General features: G+C 44.8%; 1 protein-coding gene across 1 annotated transcript; it reads right to left on the minus strand.

The window, feature by feature from the left end:
- Window positions 1-593: 593 nt before the first annotated feature.
- Window positions 594-23,623, minus strand: LOC126161262 (uncharacterized). The gene is made up of 4 exons (XM_049917001.1): window positions 23,565-23,623; window positions 23,336-23,462; window positions 7,965-8,033; window positions 594-792 (listed from the first exon to the last, which is right to left on the minus strand). Exons 1-4 carry the CDS (start codon window positions 23,621-23,623, stop codon window positions 694-696), a joined length of 354 nt encoding a protein of 117 aa, XP_049772958.1. The 3' UTR covers window positions 594-693.
- Window positions 23,624-25,901: the final 2,278 nt, after the last annotated feature.

A 25,901-nucleotide genomic window follows, 5' to 3' on the forward strand; every position in this document is an offset into this window, starting at 1 on the left:
AGCACGTAGCGTTGTGCAGTTGGAGGTGAGCCGCCAGCAGTGGTGGATGTGGGGAGAGAGATGGCGGAGTTTTGAAATTTGTTAGACTGGATGTCATGAACTGATATATATATATATATATTATGACTATTAAGGTAAATACATTGTTTGTTCTCTATTAAAAGCTTTCATTTGCTAACTATCCCTACTAGTAGTTAGTGCCTTCCGTAGTTTGAATCTTTTATTTAGCTGGCAGTAGTGGCGCTCGCTGTATTGCAGTAGTTCGAGTAATGAAGATTTTTGTGAGGTAAGTGATTTGTGAAACGTATAGGTTAATGTTAGTCAGGGCCATTCTTTTGTAGGGATTTTTGAAAGTCAGATTGCGTTGCGCTAAAAATATTGTGTGTCAGTTTAAGCACAGTCCTGTATAATTGTTGAAAAGGGGACGTTTCAAGGTCTAGAATTTATAGCCATAAATTGAACTGAACAAAAAGAAAGCTATTGTATTGAAAATTTGCAGTGTCACGTTGTGATTCATTCTTGCTACTATTTAAATTTTTATGGTGTATTTTACTGCCTCTGCTACAGTTGTGTGGGAAGTTAATTTCATGAAGAGTATAAAATTGTGTTTATTGATGAATGTGTTGCGGGTACATTAAGCCAGATGTTTGGCGTCCAGCAGCAGCAGGTGTGGTACAAAGTGCGGGGACGCGGCTACACGCAGGAGGGGTGGAAGGGCCGGACGTGGGCGGCGGCCACGCAGCCCATGGCGGAGCGGCCCAGGGGCAGGCACCGGCCCGACACGCGCTCCACCTGCAAAACCAAAGCGAGGGAAAGTAAAAACACATCTACGAGTGGGTACTCAAAAAAGCGAGGGAGACCGGAGGCGCTGTCAGCACGGGGGATTATGAACAGTTGGCAATTTCGAATAGAAAGTAAACACATCTACGAGGGGGACCCCCAAGAAAGGACGGACATTCAAATTTTTTACTAAACAACCTTGTTCCTTCAAACGACTCTCCATTACAATTAATATATTTGTCCCATCGCTGCTTCTACTGTTCCACACATTTTTTGCAGTCATCGATGAATACTGTAATATACGAGGGCAGTTCAATAAGTAATGCAACACATTTTTTTCTGAAACAAGGGTTGTTTTATTCAGCATTGAAATACACCAGGTTATTCCCCAATCTTTTAGCTACACAACACTATTTTTCAACGTAATCTCCATTCAATGCTACGGCCTCACGCCACCTTGAAATGAGGGCCTGTATGCCTGCACGGTACCATTCCACTGGTCGATGTCGGAGCCAACGTCGTACTGCATCAATAACTTCATCATCCGCGTAGTGCCTCCCACGGATTGCGTCCTTCATTGGGCCAAACATATGGAAATCCGACGGTGCGAGATCGGGACTGTAGGGTGCACGAGGAACAGTCCACTGAAGTTTTGTGAGCTCCTCTCGGGTGCGAAGACTTGTGTGAGGTCTTGCGTTGTCATGAAGAAGGAGAAGTTCGTTCAGATTTTTGTGCCTACGAACACGCTGAAGTCGTTTCTTCAATTTCTGAAGAGTAGCACAATACACTTCAGAGTTGATCGTTTGACCATGGGGAAGGACATCGAACAGAATAACCCCTTCAGCGTCCCAGAAGACTGTAACCGTGACTTTACCGGCTGAGGGTATGGCTTTAAACTTTTTCTTGGTAGGGGAGTGGGTGTGGCGCCACTCCATTGATTGCCGTTTTGTTTCAGGTTCGAAGTGATGAACCCATGTTTCATCGCCTGTAACAATCTTTGACAAGAAATTGTCACCCTCCGCCACATGACGAGCAAGCAATTCCGCACAGATGGTTCTCCTTTGCTCTTTATGGTGTTCGGTTAGACAACGAGGGACCCAGCGGGAACAAACCTTTGAATATACCAACTGGTGAACAATTGTGACAGCACTACCAACAGAGATGTCAAGTTGAGCACTGAGTTGTTTGATGGTGATCCGTCGATCATCTCGAACGAGTGTGTTCGCACGCTCCGCCATTGCAGGAGTCACAGCTGTGCACGGCCGGCCCGCACGCGGGAGATCAGACAGTCTTGCTTGACCTTGCGGCGATGATGACACACGCTTTACCCAACGACTCACCGTGCTTTTGTCCACTGCCAGGTCACCGTAGACATTCTGCAAGCGCCTATGAATATCTGAGATGCCCTGGTTTTCCGCCAAAAGAAACTCGATCACTGCCCGTTGTTTGCAACGCACATCCGTTACAGACGCCATTTTAACAGCTCCGTACAGCGCTGCCACCTGTCGGAAGTCAATGAAACTATACGAGACGAAGCGGGAATGTTTGAAAATATTCCACAAGAAATTTCCGGTTTTTTCAACCAAAATTGGCCGAGAAAAAATATGTTGCATTACTTATTGAACTGCCCTCGTATTAAAAAAGTAGTTCAGGCATCTAAACAAATGCACTACGAGAAGAAGATAGCAATGTCAGGAAACAAAATAAAAACAATATGGGATATAGTGAAAGAGGAGACTGGTAGAACCAGAAAGGAACAGGAGCAAATAGCATTTAGGGTAGATGACACATTAGTAACCGATGGGCGTAGTGTGGCAAATCTATTTAACAAGTACTTTATATCCGTTACTGATAAAATGGGATTGTCAGGATCAGTAAATAATGCCCTTGAATATCTGAAACTAGCCTTTACAAATAGCTTCAGGCACATGAATATGTCACTCACTTCACCAAAGGAAATAACTTCCATTACAAAATCTTTAAAGACAAAGCCTTTTTTAAGGCATGTTCTTGTGAGTTTAGTAAAATTCCAAGTTACTTGTGTAACCAGTCAATTATTACTGGGACATTTCCTGACTGGCTAAAATATGCGGATGTTACGCCTCTATTCAAGAAAGGGAATAAAGAGATACCGTCAAACTACAGACCGATTTCACTTTTGCCAGCATTCTCAAAAATTTTAGAAAAAGTAATGTACACACAGCTTCTCAACCATCTGACCACAAATAACATTATCAAGAACACAGTTTGCATTTCTGAAGGGTTCTGATATCGAGAACGCTATTTACACCTACACTGAAAATGTACTTAATTCATTAAATAACAAATTACAAGCAGTAGGTATTTTCTGTGATTTGTCAAAGGCATTTGATTGTGTGAACCACAACATCCTTTTAAATAAATTAGAATTCTATGGTGTCATGGGCAGTGCTGCAAAATGGTTCAAGTCATATCTCGCTAACAGGAAACAAAGGGTGTCAGTGCAAGGGACTAGTGAATTAAGTCATCAGTTATCAGAATGGTAAGAAATTACATGTGGTGTCCCACAAGGATTCATCTTATGTCCATTGCTTTTTCTTGTGTACATTAATGATCTCTCATCAGTTACTGCCAGAAGCAGAGTTCGTATTGCAATAAATAGTATGTCGAGGGTAGTTCTAGAAAGATCTGCTAATGAAATTTTCATGGATATTAATAAATGGTTTAAAGCCAACTCACTGACATTAAACTTCGAAAAGACTCACTATACGCAATTCAGAACCTGTAAGAGGTTTCCACCCAGCATATGCATAAAGTATAAAGAAGAGCAGATAGAAGAGGTTGACAGTCTTCAATTCCTGGGATTACAACTTGATAATAAATTCAGTTGGGAGGAGCACACCACAGAACTGCCTTAACAAATCTGTATTTGCAATTCGAGTGTTAGCAGACATAGGAGACATAAAAATGAAAAAGCTTACATACTTTGCCTACTTTCATTCCATAATGTCATATGGTATAATATTTTGGGGTAACTCTTCAAGTCAAACAAAAGTTTTCAGAGTCCAAAAGCCTGTAATACGTATTATTTGTGGAGTAAATACATGGACGTCCTGTAGAAACCTCTTCAGGGAACTGGGTATACTAACTACTGTCTCTCAGTGTATTTACTCCTTAATGAAATTTGTCCTAAATGATATATCTCTTCTTCCAACAAACAGCTCAGTTCATACATACAATACCAGGAACAAAACTGGTGTACACAAGGACTTAAAAGCACTTACTTTAGTTAAAAAAGGGGTCCACTTCTCGGGAACACTCATCTTCAATAATTTGCCGGCAAACAAAAAAAAATTAGTTACAAATAAAGATCAGTTTAAAAGAAGTCTGAAAGACTTACTAGTGGCCAACTCCTATTCCACTGACGAATTTTTTAATAGAAACAAATGATGTATATATTCATACTTTAGTATTGTTATTTCAGCTTTTAAAAAAAATGTTGACATGTTCCACATCCACGAGGACCTCCTCAGCACGAATCTATGGAACGGAAAACTGATATAGTCTTTTTGACTTCAACGTTGACAATCTGGTGCCCTTTCATGCCCATTTTCGTAAGTCGAAATGATAGTCGCATGGAGCGAGGTCAGGCGAGTAAAGTGCATGGGGCAGGGGAACGATGCCATTTTCAGCCAAAAACTGCCTTACAGAGATGGCTGTGTGTGCAGGTGCGTTGTCGCGGTGGAAGAACAGTCTCCTATCTGCCACAAATCGGGCCTTTTGGACAAAGACTGTTGCGCAATTTTCTTAAAACTTCCAAATAATAGGTTTCATTGACGGTCTGACATGGGGAGAAAACAATGAATTACGCCCTTGGAATCAAAAAAGCAAATCGGCGTTGTTTCGATATTTGATTTGCACATTTTCTGGACGGGATGACGACGTCGTCTTCCCATAGCGTCATCTTGGTAAGCTGTTTTCAACATTAAAACAGTTTTAACAGCATTCTAACCGAATAGGAAACAAACGTTCACGACTGCACGTTGTTCACTTAAGATTGTCACGATGAAAAACGGGCAAACAAGAACAAAACAGCGCTAGCAGAAACATTCACTACAGATGATCAGACAGGCCTGGTCGACAACACAGGCGACGCTGTACTGGCAATGAGGTGCGCTATAGACACGGAGTGGGAGAAATGGTTACTACACAAGTTCCGTCAACGGCCATGTTATTCCGGTTCTTTTTCCACCACGTCTTACATCTACGTCAGTACGCTGCAAGCAACTGCAGTGCCGCTGTACTAATTCGTAATAAGTCAGCAATTTATGCAATTTCTCTTCATTACGGAAATGTACAACACCACTTCGTTTCTAAAAGTGTTTATACCTGAATAAGATCTTCCCGGTTTTCAAGCTACGTCAATTCGAATAAAATCCTCGAGCTTTTAATAGCAATCTGTCATCTTCGTAAGGAGTAAAACTACTGACTGCCAGGATTGGCACGATTTTCCGCTCGTATAGCCACGAATACGGCCGCTGGCACCAATCAGAGAGGGCCGAAGCGACGCGTGCGCGGAAGGCGAGTCGGGCAGCTCGAAGCAGCTCCGGGGCGCCGCGGCACCGAGTGACGTCACGTGGTAGGAGGGGGCCGGCGCCACGTCTGAAACCGCCGCTCCCGCCTCCCAGCAAGCGTTAAGCATCCGTCGTCGCTTCCTTGCGACAGTGAAAGCTCGAGAATTTTATTCGAACTGTTGCGGCTTTCAAACCGAGAAGATTTTATTCGCACGTGCCGCCGCGAAAAACTCCGAGGACACACGTTTATACCTGGTTTCGGTTGTAAAGTAACTGATTTATGCTTTTGGCTCTTTATAAAGTTCATTAACACAACAGTGTTACGTACCCTGCGCAACTCTAAACTGGTCCGAGTGACTGACACGCACGAGCGCACGTACGTTTTTTTTTGTTATGGTTTTAGGGCGCAAAACTGCTAAGGTCATTAGCGCCCGGTCTGTGACTTAGGAAACAGTAAAAAACGAAAACGGAAACTAGCAGCAATGGAAACGAAAGTCATAAAACTGGAGAAACTAAAAGCAGAAGGAAGGCTTAAAAATTCACTACAGAAGGGGGTTGGTTGTACCAAAAAAATCTTCAAATGACTGACGACATTTCACTGGCACGAATGAACTCTAGAACGCGATCGGCCGAGCGCGTGGCATCTGCTAAAATTGACGATATATCAGGCGACAGCTGTAGACGGGCGCGTAACGGTGTAAAATAGGGGCACTCAATTAAAAGGTGTCTTACCGTCCACAACTGAGAGCAGTGGGGACAGAGTGGGAAAGGATCGCCGCTTAAAAGATGTCTATGGCTAAAAAGACAGTGCCCTATCCGGAGTCTAGTTAAAATTACCTCCTCCCGACGACGCGTTTGGGAGAAAGAGGTCCAAGTACAAGGAAGAGTTTTCACGTCCCGCAATTTATTTTGTGGAAGTGTCGACCAGTGCGCGTGCCATAAATGAACAACATGACGACATAAAACGCGCCGTAGATCGGCGACGGGAATCGATGGAATAGCTGGCCCAGGAAGAGAGACTGCAGCCTTGGCTGCAATATCGGCCGCCTCATTTCCGCAGATACCAACGTGTCCCGGGAGCCAGAGGAACGCCACCGAGACGCCCCCCAGGTGGAGCAAGCGCAGACAGTCCTGAATCCGGTGGACCAGAGGGTGCACAGGGTAAAGAGCTTGGAGACTGAGGAGAGAGCTGAGAGAATCGGAGCAGATAACGTACTGTATCCGCTGATGGCGGCGGATGTAGTGGACAGCCCGGAGAACAGCGTAAAGCTCCGCAGTATAGACCGAACACTGGTCGGGAAGCCGAAAGTGATTTGGGGTGTCGCCAACAACATAGGCACTCCCTACACCTAACGATGTTTTCGAGCCATCGGTGTAAATAAATGTGGCTTCCGTCATTTGTGCACAGAGCAGCAAATGCCCGACGATAAACAAGTGAAGGGGTACCATCCTTGGGAAATCGACAAAGGTCACGGAGCAGGCAGATCCGGGGACGGAGCCAAGGCGGTGCTGTACCCCAAGTTGTCAAGAAGGTTGTAGGAAAGCGGAAGGAAAGAGAATGGAGCAGTCGACGGAAGCGGACTCCCGGTGGTAGTAGGGAGGAGGGGCGGATTGCATACCCTACATCAAAGGAGGCGTCGAAAAATATGTCGTGGGCTGGATTAGCAGGCATGGAAGACAGATGGCTGGCATAACGGCTCCGAAGGACTGCTCGCCGATTGGACAGCGGAGGTTCGGCAGTCTCAGCATAAAGGCTTTCCACAGGGCTGGTGTAAAAAGCTCCAGACATTAAACGTAATCCACGGTGGTGGATAGAGTCGAGACGCCGAAGAATAGACGGCCGAGCAGAGGAGTAGACTATGCTTCCATAGTCCAATTTCGAGCGCACTAAGGCGCGATAGAGGCGGAGAAGGACCCCCGCGCACGTACGTGTCTACGGTGAGGGCCTACTGACATTTTACTATGTTTTTTATATGAAATTTTAGATTCAGCAAAGATTACGATGTGACAGCTGCACACAGAGGGGCACACAGAGCTTGAGGAACGCCAGTGACAGGGCGCTCTCCGCTCCTGTCGATTTTTCTTGACGTCTTCAGCCTGAATACTCAACTAGTTCGATGCAGCTCTTTACACTGGTCTGTACAGAGCAAGTGTCTTCATCACATAAATGCAGACTACATCCACTTAAACGTGCTCATTTAAGTCTAGCCTCAGCTTCCTCCGATAATCTCCCTCCCCCCTCCCCTCATCTCTTGATCACACGCCCTCCCCACCTTCATCAGAACTGACGATTCCTTGATGGCTCTGAACGTGTCGTATGAGGCGATCCCTTCATTTAGTCAAGTTGGCTCAAATTTGTTTTTATCTCAGTTCGATTCAGAACCTCCTCACCATTTATCCGACCTACCCATATAATCTTCATCATTTTCCTGAGCCATCTCTCTCGTCGTATTTTTCATTTCTTTCTCGACAAACGACAGATGTTATAACAGTGACTACTTTGGCAATATTCTTAAGGAAAAAATTCGTATGAAAAACGGTAAACCAAATAAAGTGTATGATAGGATACTGAAATGTAACTACGGAATAAAATGTGAGAATATGGGAACAAAACATCGTAAAACAACTCACCACTTCTATATCCATCAAGCACTCGCGACCTTCTGTTGTGCTCGGTTTAGCTCCTGCCGTTGCATTCGCCTGAAACAAATTAAACTATTAACGTAAGATACTTGTGCCTCAAGTACCTTAGGACAGCGATTCACAAAACTGTGAGGCGCGCATCCCCCCTAGAGGAGGGTGGTAACACTAAATGGGGAGGGGGAGGAGAGCTTATTGAAAAGAAAAACGTATGAATTCAAAAACTGATTATTTTACGGACAGGGAACCAAGCAGAATTCATTCTGACGTAATAAAAAAAATTACGCTTCACATTTACAGTGGCATAATGCACTTACAAATTAGAATCTTCTCTGTCACTAATGTACAGGACATTTAATAATTAACTTTTCAATACTAAATGAAAAACATGTTCAGTAATTATTAGTGTGTCCGATCGGCCTGGCTTTCAAAGCAAAGTTTTTCGAAGGAGGGTTTAGTATTAGAAACAGACAGTTCTTTCTCCATGTCTACTTAAGATCTATATTTTGTCTTCAAAGCAGCCAGTGCAGAAAAGCGTAGGATATTGAAAATGGTAATGGTACACGAATGGCTCTTGTTTTCGATACAGGAAACTCATCATCCAACCCCGACTAAAATTTATTACCATTTTTTCTTCAGCACTTGCCTTTATTTCTATGAAGATTTCTTGTTACGCAGTTGAGAGGCCATAGGGGGGATTTTGAAATGGATCCCTAACCCGCGTGTAAAGTGCTACCAATTTTGTGATTTCTAGATTTAGCGTTAAAATACTAAAAAAACATTATTACTTATATATAGACTGAGACAACAAAGTGACGCACTACGACGAAATTATCCAAATGGGACGGATGTGGGTTGATGTGATGTTCATGTACACACAAGCAAATTTTTACAATTTTAGAAAAATTTGATGATGATTTTAAGGAAACGAGCTTCACAAAGTGGTTCACCTTTGGCCATTATGCAAGCAGTTATTCGGCTTGGCATTGATTGTTGGATGTACTCCTGTCAGACAGCGTGCCAAATTGTGTCCAACTGGCGCTTTAGATCGTCAGAACCTCACTCTAGAGCCCTGCGCATAATGCCTCCAGCGTTCTCCAATGGAGAGAGATCTGGCGACCTTGCTGGCTAAGGTAGGGTTTGGCAAGCGCGATGTTAACCGGTAGAAACACTCGCCGTGTGCGGAAGGGCCGAACTGTAAGCCCTCTGCAGCTCATTTATCATAACAGCGGGTGCAACTAAATGAACAAACTTAACGGAGATTGAGGAACAAACCAAACTTAAAGGACATGGAGAAGAAGTTGACAGTTGTGGAATATACATTAGTCACGAAACAGAGTGTAAGTCCACCACGGGAAAAGTTGTGTGTTTACAGGACTGCTTCAAATAAATCAGTAGGTATCTCGCAATGAAAATTGTCTATAAAGTTATTAAAAACTTATTCAGGAACCTCTAGCATGTTACTGGTTTTGTAAAACTGACCAGCAGTTTTGTTACTCCAGAAATATTTTGCGAAGGACAAAAACTTAGTGGCTGACAAGTGTGTCGAAATGTGTGCTAAGGACTTAGGCCATTTAGCAGTATATGGGCTTTCTAAATTTAGGGCAAACATAGTTTGGAATAGGGGAAAAATAATGCTCAGTGGATATTAAAAACCACATCCTGGTGGCATGCAATGTAGTAAAGAAAGTTTAGTAATGAATAAAAGCCTCTTCTCTCATACATGTATTTTGGTTACCATAATATGAAAAACGAACTTTGTGTTTGGTAAAATGCACTTGTGGAATTTAGAATGAGCCATTTTGAGCACTTAGCATTAATTCAGCGAACTTGCAATGCACATATTGGAAAAAGCAAGTAAAATTGGTGTAACTAGGGTAGTATTTGGCTGGAAAAAGGTAAGGGTACAAAAACTAGACTCCCAAAACTTTACTTTGTTGGCTTTGCAGTCTAATAGACATCTTCAGGGTCTTAGATTTTTTTGTGGTTTTAGGGCGCACAACTACAGTGGTCATTAGCGCCCAGACTAAATTATGAATGCACTGCGAGGCACAAGGTTAAAACAGCAACTAAAAGGGACAACACTATAAAAGGCACATTAACAGCAAGGGATTAAAAGAAAACAGCATAATCCAATGTCCTTGTCAAGTGGATAAAACGAAGAACGCGAGCAGCTGCTCCTGGGTCATCCGCTAAAATTTCATCCAGAGTACATGGCAGGCCAAGATCAATGCGCAGTGTATTAAAATTCGGACAGGACGCTAAACTGTGGCGTACCGTAAGCAATTGCCCACATGGGCAGAACGGCGCCGGCGCAGCCGTCAGCAGATGGCGGTGGCGGTGGCTGAACCGGCAGTGTCCAATCCGTAACCGGGCCAAAACGACCTCCTCCCGCCGAGAAGGGCGTGAAGAGGTCGTCCTAGCCGTGGGGAGAGGTTTCAAGGCCTGAAGCTTGTTTTCAGTAAGTGTAGACCAATCGGCATGCCACAGCGATAAAATGCTCTGACAAATGACCCTGCTAAAATCAAATGAAGGCACACAACAAGAAGCTGTCCAAGGCTGGAGGACCGCAGCCTTGGCCGCGGCATCTACATCTTCTTTCCCATGGATACCGACATGACCAGAAACCCACCTAAAGGTAACCGGAGAACCGTCGTTCACCAGCTGCTGAAGAGAGCTTTGGATCCGGTGCACAAAAGGGTGAACCGGATACGGATCACTGAGGCTCTGGATGGCGCTCAGAAAATCAGAGCAGATGACATAAGCAGAATGTCGGTGGCGGCGGAAGTAAAGAACAGCCTGATAGAGGGCAAATAGCTCAACTGTGAAGACCGAACAATGGCCATGGAGTCGGTATTTGAAACTGTGTGCCCCGACAATAAAAGAACACCCGACACCGTCATTGGTCTTAGAGCCATCTGTATAAATGAAGATCGTATCGATGAACTTCGAACGAAGTTCGACAACCCGCGAGCAGTACAACGAAGCTGGGTTAACCTTCTTTGGGAGCGAGCTGAAGTCAAAGTGAACGCGAACCTGAGCCTGGAGCCAAGGTGGCGTTTGGCTCTCGCCCACTCTAAAGGTTGCAGGGAGTGGAAAATCAAGTTGCTGAAGGAGGCGACGAAAGCGAACTCCAGGGGGTAGCAGGGCAGATACATACAACCCGTATTGACGGTCGAGAGAGTCGTCAAAAAACGAACGATAAGGGTGGTGGGGCATTGATAATAGCCGACAGGCATACCGACAGAGCAGTATATCGCGCCGGTAGGTTAGTGGCAATTCACCGGCTTCAGCATGAAGACTCTTGACAGGACTAGTATAGAACACTCCGATCGCAAGACGTAACCCCCGATGTTGTAGAGAGTTGAGTCGGCGTAAGATGGACGGCCATGCAGAGGAGTATACGAAGCTCCGATAATCCAGCTTTGAGCGGACGATCGACCGATATAGGCGAAGTAGGACGGTTCGATCCGCTCCCCACGACGTACCGCTGAGAACACGGAGGACATTTAGGGAACGGGTAGCACGGGCAGCCAAATATGACACATGTGGAGACCAGCTAAGTTTCCTGTCAAATGTAAGACCTAAAAATTTTGTTCTCTCCACGAATGGGAGAGCAACGGGACTGAGATGTAAGGACGGTGGGAGAAACTCTTTGTAGCGCCAGAAGTTAATACAGACCGTCTTCTCGGCAGGAAAACGGAAGCCAGGATCTTAGCAGGAGAGGATCTAGTCTTTCAGAGATAGTATTTAGTTGCTATAGAAATAATGTACACTCCTGGAAATGGAAAGAAGAACACATTGACACCGGTGTGTCAGACCCACCATACTTGCTCCGGACACTGCGAGAGGGCTGTACAAGCAATGATCACACGCACGGCACAGCGGACACACCAGGAACCGCGGTGTTGGCCGTCGAATGGCGCTAGCTGCGCAGCATTTGTGCACCGCCGCCGTCAGTGTCAGCCAGTTTGCCGTGGCATACGGAGCTCCATCGCAGTCTTTAACACTGGTAGCATGCCGCGACAGCGTGGACGTGAACCGTATGTGCAGTTGACGGACTTTGAGCGAGGGCGTATAGTGGGCATGCGGGAGGCCGGGTGGACGTACCGCCGAATTGCTCAACACGTGGGGCGTGAGGTCTCCACAGTACATCGATGTTGTCGCCAGTGGTCGGCGGAAGGTGCACGTGCCCGTCGACCTGGGACCGGACCGCAGAGACGCACGGATGCACGCCAAGACCGTAGGATCCTACGCAGTGCCCTAGGGGACCGCACCGCCACTTCCCAGCAAATTAGGGACACTGTTGCTCCTGGGGTATCGGCGAGGACCTTCGCAACCGTCTCCATGAAGCTGGGCTACGGTCCCGCACACCGTTAGGCCGTCTTCCGCTCACGCCCCAGCATCGTGCAGCCAGCCTCCAGTGGTGTCGCGACAGGCGTGAATGGAGGGACGAATGGAGACGTGTCGTCTTCAGCGATGAGAGTCGCTTCTGCCTTGGTGCCAATGATGGTCGTATGCGTGTTTGGCGCCGTGCAGGTGAGCGCCACAATCAGGACTGCATACGACCGAGGCACACAGGGCCAACACCCGGCATCATGGTGTGGGGAGCGATCTCCTACACTGGCCGTACACCACTGGTGATCGTCGAGGGGACACTGAATAGTGCACGGTACATCCAAACCGTCGTCGAACCCATCGTTCTACCATTCCTAGACCGGCAAGGGAACTTGCTGTTCCAACAGGACAATGCACGTCCGCATGTATCCCGTGCCACCCAACGTGTTCTAGAAGGTGTACGTCAACTACCCTGGCCAGCAAGATCTCCGGATCTGTCCGCCATTGAGCATGTTTGGGACTGGATGAAGCGTCGTCTCACGCGGTCTGCACGTCCAGCACGAACGCTGGTCCAACTGAGGCGCCAGGTGGAAATGGCATGGCAAGCCGTTCCACAGGACTACATCCAGAATCTCTACGATCGTCTCCATGGGAGAATAGCAGCCTGCATTGCTGCGAAAGGTGGATATACACTGTACTAGTGCCGACATTGTGCATGCTCTGTTGCCTGTGTCTATGTGCCTGTGGTTCTGTCAGTGTGATCATGTGATGTATCTGACCCCAGGAATGTGTCAATAAAGTTTCCCCTTCCTGGGACAATGAATTCACGGTGTTCTTATTTCAATTTCCAGGAGTGTATTAAAGGTTACCTGATGGTGGTCTGAATTGAGAATAGCCAGTACTAGGGGAAATAGGGTATTTCAGAGAAACCATTCATACAGAAATCAATAAGCCTGAAATACCTCAAAAAGAAAAGAAGGACAAATAAACTCCACAATTTCGGGCCTACAGTGACTCAAAAATGAGCACACACTTCATTGAGCCTTGTCTTGTGTTACTCGAGTATTTCCATCAACTTCCAAATCCAACTGATAACGCAACAATGAAAGGATACAAAATAAGCTGCTAGGTAGCGTAGCACAGAAGGAAGATGGGCAGGCAAGCAAGACTGCTGTAGCCTGCTCGAGTTGGGCGTAGCTTAGCTTGGGTGGGAGTAAAGCGGCCTGTCCGTTATTCTGACACAGTGTGAGAGCCAGCCTGCCTGGCTGGCAGGCAAGCATGGGCAGGTTAAACGGGTAAAGTGTACACCTGTAGTATATGAGCAGCTCTCGGGGCAGGTTCCAATGACACCGAGGATAGATTTTCTCTCTTGCATCCACTGTCTCTGTCCCAGTTGCCCTCCAAGGTAAGCTGTATTCCAGCGTGGGGTGGCTTAACCAAGTGCAGACAGTATCTCCTTGCAATCTAAACGAGGCGGCACGCAATGGCGAATGGCCGGCAGCGTGCAGCGCCCACCAGCGCGGTCCCGCACGCGTCAGAGCCGGAATGAACGAGACGCTCTTCGCTCTCTTTCGAATCCCCGTTTGGCGACGCGCTGCACTGACAGAATCGAGGCACGCCCCCCTTGTAATCTTCTGAGAAAGATTTTACGCAAACTATTCGGTAAAAAGTTTGATTTTTGTGTTACTTGCAGCTTCATATACACTCCTGCAAATTGAAATAACACCGTGAATTCATTGTCCCAGGAAGGGGAAACTTTATTGACACATTCCTGGGGTCAAGTACAACACATGATCACACTGACAGAACCACAGGCACATAGACACAGGCAACAGAGCATGCACAATGTCGGCACTAGTACAGTGTATATCCACATTTCGCAGCAATGCAGGCTGCTATTCTCCCATGGAGACGATCGTAGAGATTCTGGATGTAGTCCTGTGGAACGGCTTGCCATGCCATTTCCACCTGGCGCCTCAGTTGGACCAGCGTTCGTGCTGGACGTGCAGACCGCGTGAGACGACGCTTCATCCAGTCCCAAACATGCTCAATGGGGGACAGATCCGGAGATCTTGCTGGCCAGGGTAGTTGACTTACACCTTCTAGAGCACGTTGGGTGGCACGGGATACATGCAGACGTGCATTGTCCTGTTGGAACAGCAAGTTCCCTTGCCGGTCTAGGAATGGTAGAACGATGGGTTCGATGACGGTTTGGATGTACCGTGCACTATTCAGTGTCCCCTCGACGATCACCAGTGGTGTACGGCCAGTGTAGGAGATAGCTCCCCACACCATGATGCCGGGTGTTGGCCCTGTGTGCCTCGGTCGTATGCAGTCCTGATTGTGGCGCTCACCTGCACGGCGCCAAACACGCATACGACCATCATTGGCACCAAGGCAGAAGCGACTCTCATCGCTGAAGACGACACGTCTCCATTCGTCCCTCCATTCACGCCTGTCACGACACCACTGGAGGCGGGCTGCACGATGTTGGGGCGTGAGCGGAAGACGGCCTAACGGTGTGCGGGACCGTAGCCCAGCTTCATGGAGACGGTTGCGAATGGTCCTCGCCGATACCCCAGGAGCAACAGTGTCCCTAATTTGCTGGGAAGTGGCGGTGCGGTCCCCTACGGCACTGCGTAGGATCCTACGGTCTTGGCGTGTATCCGTGCGTCGCTGCGGTCCGGTCCCAGGTCGACGGGCACGTGCACCTTCCGCCGATCACTGGCGACAACATCGATGTACTGTGGAGACCTCACGCCCCACGTGTTGAGCAATTCGGCGGTACGTTCACCCGGCCTCCCGCATGCCCACTATACGCCCTCGCTCAAAGTCCGTCAACTGCACATACGGTTCACGTCCACGCTGTCGCGGCATGCTACCAGTGTTAAAGACTGCGATGGAGCTCCGTATGCCACGGCAAACTGGCTGACACTGACGGCGGCGGTGCACAAATGCTGCGCAGTTAGCGCCATTCGACGGCCAACACCGCGATTCCTGGTGTGTCCGCTGTGCCGTGCGTGTGATCATTGCTTGTACAGCCCTCTCGCAGTATCCGGAGCAAGTATGGTGGGTCTGACACACCGGTGTCAATGTGTTCTTTTTTCCATTTCCAGGAGTGTATCATCTTTGATGTCATGTGCCCGTCACCTCAGTAATGGTCATATTTATTTAGATATTCGAATTAAGTAAGACACAGCACTAAATTCGGAATGATTGGAATGAAAAATATGTGACGCTAGGATTTTGCGTTTGCTGCATGTGACACCAAACTTTTCTGCATATGAAATTTAGCCAACATATTGAAATTTTCTGAAGGCTTGGGCAAGGGTGTCTTAATGTTCCCAATATCGACAAAATTTATTATATGTAGCACGTTCACTCCTGATCCCACACACGCTAGAATGAAGTATTCTTAACATCCCTCAAATCTCCTAAACCGATCGAGATATCGTAACGAGATTTTATAAAATAATAGCATGCAAAGAGGAGAGTATTTACTCATATGGTTAACATATGGAACTTTATCTAAGGTGATATAGCTGAAGCTATCGTATTTTCTTTTTTCAATCCAGTACTGTGGTTTTTAAGACTCATTGTCAACTTATGAAAAGAGGATTTGCTAGTATGAAAAGCCAAATTTTTTCTCGTATTTTACTGCAAAACGAGACAGCGGGGGTTCACAGTATGCTATTGATCTCTCTCGTCGCCAATTACTTGTTTAGTGAGAACTTTGTTTCAGGATTCTGTTACAATAGCTACTTCAAGGTGGTTATGTACAAATTATACTGTGTTTTGGCAAAAGAAGCAGAATTAAACCTATCAACAAGATAAATGTTGCCGTTATTCACAAATGATGCTTATTCAAATGAAAGAGAATAACAATTGAAAGAAAAAGAAATCGAACATACTGTTGTAATTTTGGTGGAATCCTGTAACTAATCATATTTTTAATAGTAAATGACTGGAAGTGGAAGTTATCAACGGATTTCCTTCTGGTTCTTCATTTGAGAAATACGAAAATAATTTGCAGCAAATAGTCTCGGAAATAATTTGCAGCAAATAGTCTCGGAAATAACTTGCAGCAAATAGTCTCGGAAATAATTTGCAGCAAATAGTCTCGGAAATAATTTGCAGCAAATAGTCTCGGAAATAATTTGCAGCAAATAGTCTCGGAAATAATTTGCAGCAAATAGTCTCGGAAATAATTTGCAGCAAATAGTCTCGGAAATAATTTGCAGCAAATAGTCTCGGAAATAATTTGCAGCAAATAGTCTCGGAAATAATTTGCAGCAAATAGTCTCGGAAATAATTTGCAGCAAATAGTCTCGGAAATAATTTGCAGCAAATAGTCTCGGAAATAATTTGCAGCAAATAGTCTCGGAAATAATTTGCAGCAAATAGTCTCGGAAATAATTTGCAGCAAATAGTCTCGGAAATAATTTGCAGCAAATAGTCTCGGAAATAATTTGCAGCAAATAGTCTCGGAAATAATTTGCAGCAAATAGTCTCGGAAATAATTTGCAGCAAATAGTCTCGGAAATAATTTGCAGCAAATAGTCTACCATATTTTTGTTCCTATACCCACTCAGAGAGAAGTGCTGAAGTACTTCACCTTGATTACCTTTTGATGTGTTAAAGATAGGGTATAAATATTTACAATTATTTTATCTTAATGATTAGTTTCAAGTGGTTCGCAAAGTAATGACTGTCACGTTTTCGTAAACTTGTTATAATCAGATAAACAGGCGTCAGATTTGTTGTTTCCAACAGAACAATAACGCATTTTTGCTACAGAGTACTACTGACCCTATAGAATTATGTCTTAACTCTGAAGCTGCGAACAGACTGACGACTCGTAGAACCCTGCCATCTATTCGTGTAAGCCAATATAACTGATGAATTGAAGATATTTGTAATAATAAGATGCACTATCTCGTTCTATACAAGGATACAACTATCGGCTGTACTGTTTCACATGTCAAAGATAATTGAAATGAAAAAAGAAATTTCTTTGGTAAGTTCCAGTCCCTGTTGTTCATTATTAAAGGTGTACTGGATTACTTAAGTCCCTTGAACTTGAAACAGAATTTGTGGATTATTTTCATCTCACTTGTTAACTTTTTTTCTTCGGCGAAGTGTCATTAGTGACGAGTTTTGAGTAACATCTTCACCTTCAGCACTTAATTGTTAAATATTATTTTGTCTAAATTGACTCTAAACTGAATTATATATTTATATGGCTCTACCATCCTGTTAAGCAATTGATTTCACACCTACAGGAAAGAGACAGCGTTGGAGGGATGGACTCCATGAAGATTTAAACCAAGTGTCAATAGATGTGGACGAATGGCGGATAGCAGCAATGGACAGAATACAGTGGAGGAGGCAACTTTTAGATGCGTACGGTCCACTGGGCCTCATCACGTAGTAGTAGTAGTAGTAGTAGTAGTAGTAGTAGTAGTAGTAGTAGTAGTAGTAGTCATACCTATATTAAAAGCAAATTAAAACGCGAAAAGAGCTCTTGAAGTTGATCCAGGGTTATGAAGGACGCTGAATTTAGCACATAGCGCTGCCACCCCTGGCAGCAACATTAGCTCTAACTCCGCAAGACGTCTAGTCGACACACTCTTCATATCATGTTTCTTCAACTCTAATCGTAGTTCATCAGTTGAAGCGAGTTGCGAGTGGATAGAGGCAGACTCTCGGCAGCCTACGGCCAAGCCAGATATCTTCAACGGGTGACAGATCTGGAGAACGTGCTGTCCAGAGCAAACGCTGAAATGCAACGCTTGCTGTCGAAATAAATGGCTATGCGTACCAGAGGTGATCGTGTTGTTTAGCCAATGACACCGTACACCACTACGCCAGGTTCTGGGACAATATGACAATGACGAAAGCAATTCGTCACCGTTCGTTCTCCTGCGAGCCTACACGCGGAGATATATCCACCCTGATGCTGTAAGCAGAGCGAGAACTGGCATGAAAAGACGACGTGTGCCAGTCAAAAAAAATGGTTCAAATGGCTCTGAGAACTATGGGACTTAACATCTGAGGTCATCAGGCCCCTAGAACTTAGAACTACTGAAACCTAAGGACATCACACACATCCATGCCCGAGGCAGGATTCGAACGTGAGACCGTAGCGGTCATGCGGTTCCCGTGCCAGTCACGTGTTCAGCGTTTTCGCTGGGCGGACCACTCTCTGCGCACCTCTTTCTGCCGCCGTGTCAAGGGAAGGCACAACTACGGTCGTCGTGTTGACAATCCGTGGTGCTCCAGACGTCGTCGTACCGTCCATCTAGATAACTAGCCTGCTGCAAACAAGCCCATTTCCTGGCTCAAAGGACACTACGCAACTGCACGATCCTGAAAGCCTAAGTACACAATATGTCTGTCCTCTCTGGCGCTAGTTGTGTGGTCCGTTGAGCTCATGCACGGCTTTAAATAATCTACAGTCTCGATACATTGTTGCTGTCTAATTTCGATACATACTGGTCGCCGCCCCACCCCCCCACCCCCCTCCCTCCTTACACGAGGCATAATACGACATTGTCACAGTCAATATTTAAATGCTGTTTCTGAATAAGAAACTGGGTGTACGATCTTTCCTTATATACATAATACACTTGGCTTTTGTTACCCGTACGTGCCTTGTACGGCAGCGTTAAACTGCTGACCATTTGCGTATCGAAGCGAGTAGTACATGCCTAGCAGGTTCGAGGTTCGCTGCACCCCGCCTTCATGGTGCCGTGATTTTCATGGCCAGTTGTGCAGCAAGGCACTGTGAGTCAAAGCAGTTGACTTATTTATTCAATAGAGATATAGCAGAGAGGGATAACTGATGGGGACGACGACGTGTAGAATATCTGGCACATACTACTGATATTAAACTTAGATGAATAAAGTAGCGCAGTGTAGAAACACGTGAGCAGCAATACACCAGTTGAACGGCGGGCATCTACAGAAATAAATAGTGCACAGTAGTTTGTCAAGCATTGGAATACTAGCCAATCTCCATTACAAACTGCCCTCGTAGTCGTTAAAAATTACACTTTTTTCTAGCATAAATACATGCTTTATCCGTCTGTGGATTAGTGTTTTCTTCGAGGTATTTTCTTCATAAATAATGACAAACCAGTGTTCTTATTAACTTTTGACTTTATAGCATTTCTCTCTCTCTGGGAACCACAGCGTTCACTTCCTAACGTCACTTACTAATGATGAGGTTAGTGCTAACCCATGTACGACTTAAGACGAGGAGTGAAGTACAGACATTCTTATTGAGCTGAGCGAAGTGTTTCGGGCTGACTAGTAGGAGAGTGCCGGGTCGAGGCGAGTGAGCACGTGGTTAGCAGTGACTGCACAGTTCGGGGTAGGTAAAGCCGCGAGTATAGCATCTTATTTTTTCATCGATTATATACAGGGTGCGGCTCTTAAATCCGAACACATGAAAATTTTTTAAAAGCAAATTTATTAAAATACAAATGAAAATCATTTTACGTATAAGTAGTGTTATCTTTCAAGAGTAACATTACTCAGTGTAGCCCCCTTTAGTTGCAATGGACGCCTCCAGTCTTGTCCTGAAGCGATCGCACGCACTCTTTAAAAGAGGGCTGTCCAAAAATCCGGGCTATTCGGGAGGGGGCTAGAATTCCTTCGACCAGAACATGTCAACGTTATCCGAGAGCCAGTTTTGGACTAAATGCCTCGTATGAGGTCCTCCTCTGCCATGCAACGCATTGTTTGCTCGCTGACATTCAGAACCGACTCCAGTTTCCTCGGTGATTGCCCCGGGTCCTCCGAAATCACCGCCCGAGCTCTTCCAATGACTGCCTCAGTTCATGACACGCGTTTCCTCGAATGAGGTTTCCTCGCCGGGTTAGCGGAACCTTTCCCGGACTTCTCCGAAGCTTTATACTTCGCCACAACATCGTAAACAGTTTATCTCGGGTATCCGAAGAATGTATTTCACTGGGCGAACGCTCATCGCGAACACTTGATAATTGCGGCTCTGCTTCGGTTGTACTCCGCACTTATCCGTAAAATCTCTGCCATTTTAAGGTTCTGGCTGTTTACTAGATGCCTATGGCTTTCAATAACGTCAATCGCGACCTCCGGCGGAAGTACGATATGGCGAGAAATTTAAATTGAAATTTATCAGGATTTAAGCGCCTTACCCTGTAAATATTAACGTACCTCGACTCTACGTGCAGTGCTTAGTAGAATGAGTAGAAAGGAAGTAATTTTTGTCAAGTTATTTATGTAAAGTCGTATGAACAAGTATTATTGTTAACTTGGTGAACTGAATTACGTGTGACTTTGTAATCTGAAATTCATCGTATTGATAGTTTGTTTACGGGATTGTCCGCTACGTCAGTCCATTTAATTTAAGCCGGTGGCTTCCCTCAACTAAATTTGACTCGAATTAGTTGCGTTCAGCACCTCAGCCCAATCGCTATCAATTTTCTTTCAGTCTCACATCAAGAGACTGTCGCTTCTGCGCAGGCTATTAGATGAACGTACCAGGTTGGTAGACAGTAAGGACTTTCGTCGTCTGCATCGATACAGCAGAGCACAGCTATGGCTCCTTGCATGCTCTGCATTCACACTACAAATGTGAACAGGCGCACGTAACACGTGTCGGCACAGAGGAGGGAAGACGCAAGACGCTAGGATGCTAGTTCCACAGAACATTGAGTATTGTTTCCACCTGGTTGCAAAGGTTAATTACCTCCCAAACAATTAGCCCCCACGCGATCATAGCATCCCCTGTCGTATCGTTTCGCCGTAACTTTCACCAAGTTTAAGAAGTGAAATATTCGCTTGTCTGATTGCATCATCAACATGATTCAATGATAGAAACAAAGCCGCTCTTCGCCATGCTTGAGACAATGACTTAAGATGTGTAAGCGTATTGTCATATCGCTGGCTTAGTTTCCCCTGTCGTATCGTTCCGCCGTAACTTTCGCCAAGTTTAAGAAGAAAGTGAAATGTTCGCTTGTCTGATTGCATCAACATGATTCAATGATAGAAAAAAAGCCACTCTTCGCCATGCTTGAGACAATGACTTATTAAGATGTGTAAGCGTATTGTCATATCGCTGGCTTAGTTGTGGAGTATCTTTGCGGGCAGCCGCGTCTGTAGAGAGTCGAGCATGGGACACGGAAGTTATGTTGTGTAGGGTGTAGCTCTACATGTGAGAGGCATTGTTAGTATGGAAGTCGAAGTGCTGCTACAAGTGCTATTACAGTAAAGTGATAAAATAAGCAAATGATTCAGAGGAAAGTGCGTCAAGAAGTAATTTAAAAATGAGCGGTGCTTCTGATAACGTCTTTGTGTATCCTCTCGTTGTGTGTCGTACCGTACAGTATCAATCATTCGCGCCATTTTCGGTCTCCAAGAATGAACTAATGTGAATCAGTAATACTATTTACCACAAAAGAGAGCATTTAAGTGCCAGTGCCTTGCAGCGAGCGTTAGGACGTGCGTCCGGTCATCGCGTTCCGCATCATCAACAATCAGCCACGCAGCGACGGTTACGCGCACGTTCGTACAAGTGAGAACTGTGAACTGAAAAATTAACATTACGAACAGTGTTATATCATTACTAGTGTCAAGGAGGACTGATACCAAATATCTGTGTATGTGTGACGAGAGTAAGAACTTTCGTGCGATCATTCGGCTTCCGCATCATCAACAATCACCCGCGTCGTGTCGGTTACGCATACGTTCGTCTGAATGATATTGTGGACTGGTAACATCTATCGATTGGGATAAACACTTACGAAGTAGAATGTAAACAGTGCAACCTGCGATTTCCCTTAATCGTCTCCGAATACAGTTGTTCATACCAGACTTCTAACAGTGTTGTGTTTTAACATTGAGTGGCTCCCCTAAACCTGTAAGTAGGCTGTTTAGATTTTTATATTGGTAATGCCACGTAGCGCTCTGTATGAAAATCACTGGCTGTGCTGTGTACAGTCTGTGGCTGGTTTGCATTGTTGTCCGCCATTGTAGTGTTGGGCAGCTGGATGTGAACAGCGCGTAGCGTTGCGCAGTTGGAGGTGAGCCGCCAGCAGTGGTGGATGTGGGGAGAGAGATGGAGTTTTGAAATTTTTAACACTGGATGTCATCAACTACTATATATATTATGACTTAAGGTAAATACATTGTTTGTTCTCTATTAACATCTTTCAATTGCTAACTATGCCTATCAGTAGTTAGTGCCTTCTGTAGTTTGAATCTTTTATTTAGCTGGCAGTAGTGGCGCTCGCTGTATTGCAGTAGCTTGAGTAACGAAGATTTTTGTGAGGTGAGTGATTTGTGAAAGGTACAGGTTAATGTTAGTCAGGGCCATTCCTTTGTAGGGATTTCTGAAACTCAGATTGCGTTCCGCTAAAAAATATTGTGTGTCAGTTTAAGCACAGTCATGTATAACTGTTGAAAGGGGACGTTTCAAACCCCTGCTTGCATAGTTCGAAAGAGAATTTCAGGCAAGCCAGCAGCAGTGTGGAGCAGAAAAGTATGACCGCCGCGGGATTATCAGGTACTTGGTGTGGACAGGGCGCATGGTCAAGAAATACAGTAACGACAACCAGTTAAAGATATCCCACCCATTTGTACTTCCAGGCGTGTTACTGGTGGATACAAGTACTGTTTATCCATGATAAGACAACTTTTTACTACTGCTGTCAGTAGCGGAGAAAATCAGCACTAATTGGAAGATATTCATTTGTCTACGAGCGCTGCGAGTGTTTCCGGCGTGTCACCTCTGCTTTCGTATTAACACAAAACAAGGCAATGGTACCAGCACTGAGGAAAGAAATCTCCGCTCCACAGTCCTCATGCGTGGCCAAGACATGCCTCCTGCATTTCCAGACGGCCACCGCAAGAAGGATCGTCTTTTCGTTGCCAAACAACACCCAATTTGTCAACAGATCTACCGACACAAGCATGTGGGGGGCAGTTTGGCGAGTATCGTTGTGTCTCGTAAGCTCTCGTTGTCCAAATGAGGCCCTCACCTGTGATGGTGAGGCACCACTTGCTCGTCCGGTAACGCCGACGTCTCCGACAGACGACAGCGACGCCGAGGCGAGCGCCACCACCGAGAAGGCACCAACTGCCGTCACCAGCCACCCCGCTGCAGTCCTGCCAACACAACGCCACCAAATTAAGCTCATATTCACACTCAAAAACTGGAACCCTTCTATGCCCAGTTGTTATTCGCTAATGCAACACACTGCTACCTGCCTTAGCAGGGCACTGCTGCTGTTACTAAAATCAGGACCTGTAATGCTATTTATTTTCATTCTCATAGAGGCACGAGTGATCAATGTCTCAGCACTCAATCCAAGTTCGCTTTTTCGAAACCGAATGAGCCTGTTTGAGGGAGGCAATCGCGACCAAATGAGCTAGTAACTGCTATTACACCTGCAGTCATAGTTTTAAAGAGGAAGGGTGGAAATTTGTGCGAGTACCGTTCCGATGTTCCTAGCGGCTAGGTATCGAGAACTGCGCACGCAGAAACTGAATAAATCATTTTTAAATTTATGGATTAGACATGTCCCACAATGCGAATATTTTGCAGATACTAACTGTCTGATCCAAGCAGACCAAGTGGTGTTTTGAAGAGTGTGTGTGTGGGGGGGGGGGCAGGTGGTGGGGGGAGGCGGGCTTATATATATTTCAGAAATGATAATCTGATTCTATCCATTAGCAGAAATCTGAAAAAAATTTAAATATTTAAGTGGGTCCGTAAGCTACTGCACATGGTTCAAAGAAGTTACATGCCTGATAGAGTACATTCAGCGTTAGATTTTTGCACTACAAGTTGCCTAGCATTGCATTTTTTTATATGTACCTGACATGTGACTGTAAAGTATTGCATCAGAGTAAACTAAATGCACTTCACAAAATGCAAAACATATGACTACAACACCAGTGAGTCACGTCACAACACCAGTGAGTCACGTCACAACACCAGTGAGTCACGTCACACCACCAGTGAGTCACGTCACAACACCAGTGAGTCACGTCACAACACCAGTGAGTCACGTCACAACACCAGTGAGTCACGTCACAACACCAGTGAGTCACGTCACAACACCAGTGAGTCACGTCACAACACCAGTGAACGATTTATTTTTGCTCGGAGGTGAAATGCATATTCCTGTCATGAAAAAGTTTGCGTTAGGTTTTGAATTTCGTAAGTCAAACGCGGAAAATGTGCGAAACAAAGGAAAATATGAACTATGTAAACTTATCACATAATTCAAGAAAAACTTTTTAAATATTTTAACACTTTCGTACATTGGTTTCTCCACCCATTTCATGCATAGCACTTCAGTCACAAGCACATTTGCGTACACATTTTTGTGAACACTTCATAGATTGTAAACACCTCTATTGATATTACCTATAATGGCCTTATCTAACTTCTTTTTCTGTTTTTACTGAATGTGACTTCTGTATAACGATGCTTTTTAATGTAACATCGGTGTAAATGTTTTATTCTTTATTAATGATAATAAATGTAATTGTAATTATTCTAGGAATATAAATCCAAAATTAATGCGGTGTAAAAGAATGTAAAAGCTAAAAATTTAATTGTAATACAGGTTATGCATAGGGAAAGTAGGTTTGTAATCATGTAAAACTTTGAATTCTCTCCGAAACGGAACTGGCTAGGCAGAAATAGGAAAGGTGGATTTTGCGGTCGAACTGCAAGACTCCTGTATGGCACGAGTCAGTCGGTGCCTAGCAGGCAAAGAGTGCGGCGTCTTGTGAACTGAAGGGGGCGAGAACAACTGCTGGAATTTATGGTATAATATAGCCTCGGATGCGAAAGCGATGGGACTTATGCATGGCATACTTTGGTTGTACTACGAAAATCCGACGTTAAGGAGAGAATTTTCAGAGCTCGTCACACAGGAAGAGCCGTGGTCACTTTTGCCACCCTTTTTCTGAATAGCGCTGAAGATAGACACTACCTTCACCTTCAGCTCAAATTATCAGCCGAATACTGTATAATTGCATAGACCAGTTATATGGTTTCGTTTTCAATAATGATTTTGTACCCTGTAAACTGTGTTGAGCCAACGTATTTTATCTTTAGTCATTTACCTAATCAGGATACCATCCCAAGTGCTAAGTTGAATCCAACTTTCCTATTTTAGTAAACTGAAAAGCAATTGTCTTCTTTAACAAAAATTAATAAACTTTGCTGAGTTGTGAAGTATGTAATTATTTAATGAGAATAAGTTTTAAAATACTCTACGTAGTTTTCATAAATGAACCGTTAAAGTTTCATCAATGTATAACTGCTAAGAGAAGATTTAAAGGATGTAGTTCGAAGATTTTTTATTGAAATAATTTACAATTTCATGCGTTATGTACTTAAGAGTGTTTCCAATATTGTGTTGTGGCTAAAGTGTTCAGTCTCTATCTGACCTCACCGATAGATTAATGTATGGGTCCCCATGCTTATATTTAGAGACATTTAAATGTAATATTACTGTAACATCAATCACGAATAAATTCAGACTGTGCTAGATACAGATACCCACTGTCCATTTGAGAAATATAAGG

This window comes from Schistocerca cancellata, chromosome 2 (assembly GCF_023864275.1).
Source record: "Schistocerca cancellata isolate TAMUIC-IGC-003103 chromosome 2, iqSchCanc2.1, whole genome shotgun sequence".
NCBI lineage: Eukaryota > Metazoa > Arthropoda > Insecta > Orthoptera > Acrididae > Schistocerca > Schistocerca cancellata.

Excerpts from the sequence above, each read along its gene's own strand:
- LOC126161262 (XM_049917001.1), bottom strand. The coding sequence starts at position 23,623 with ATGAAAATAAATAGCATTACAGGTCCTGATTTTAGTAACAGCAGCAGT. Across the intron at positions 23,463-23,564 it reads AGCAGCAGTGCCCTGCTAAG|GACTGCAGCGGGGTGGCTGG; the intron begins GCAGGTAGCAGT and ends TTGTGTTGGCAG. Across the intron at positions 793-7,964 it reads GCTTGATGGATATAGAAGTG|GTGGAGCGCGTGTCGGGCCG; the intron begins GTGAGTTGTTTT and ends TTGGTTTTGCAG.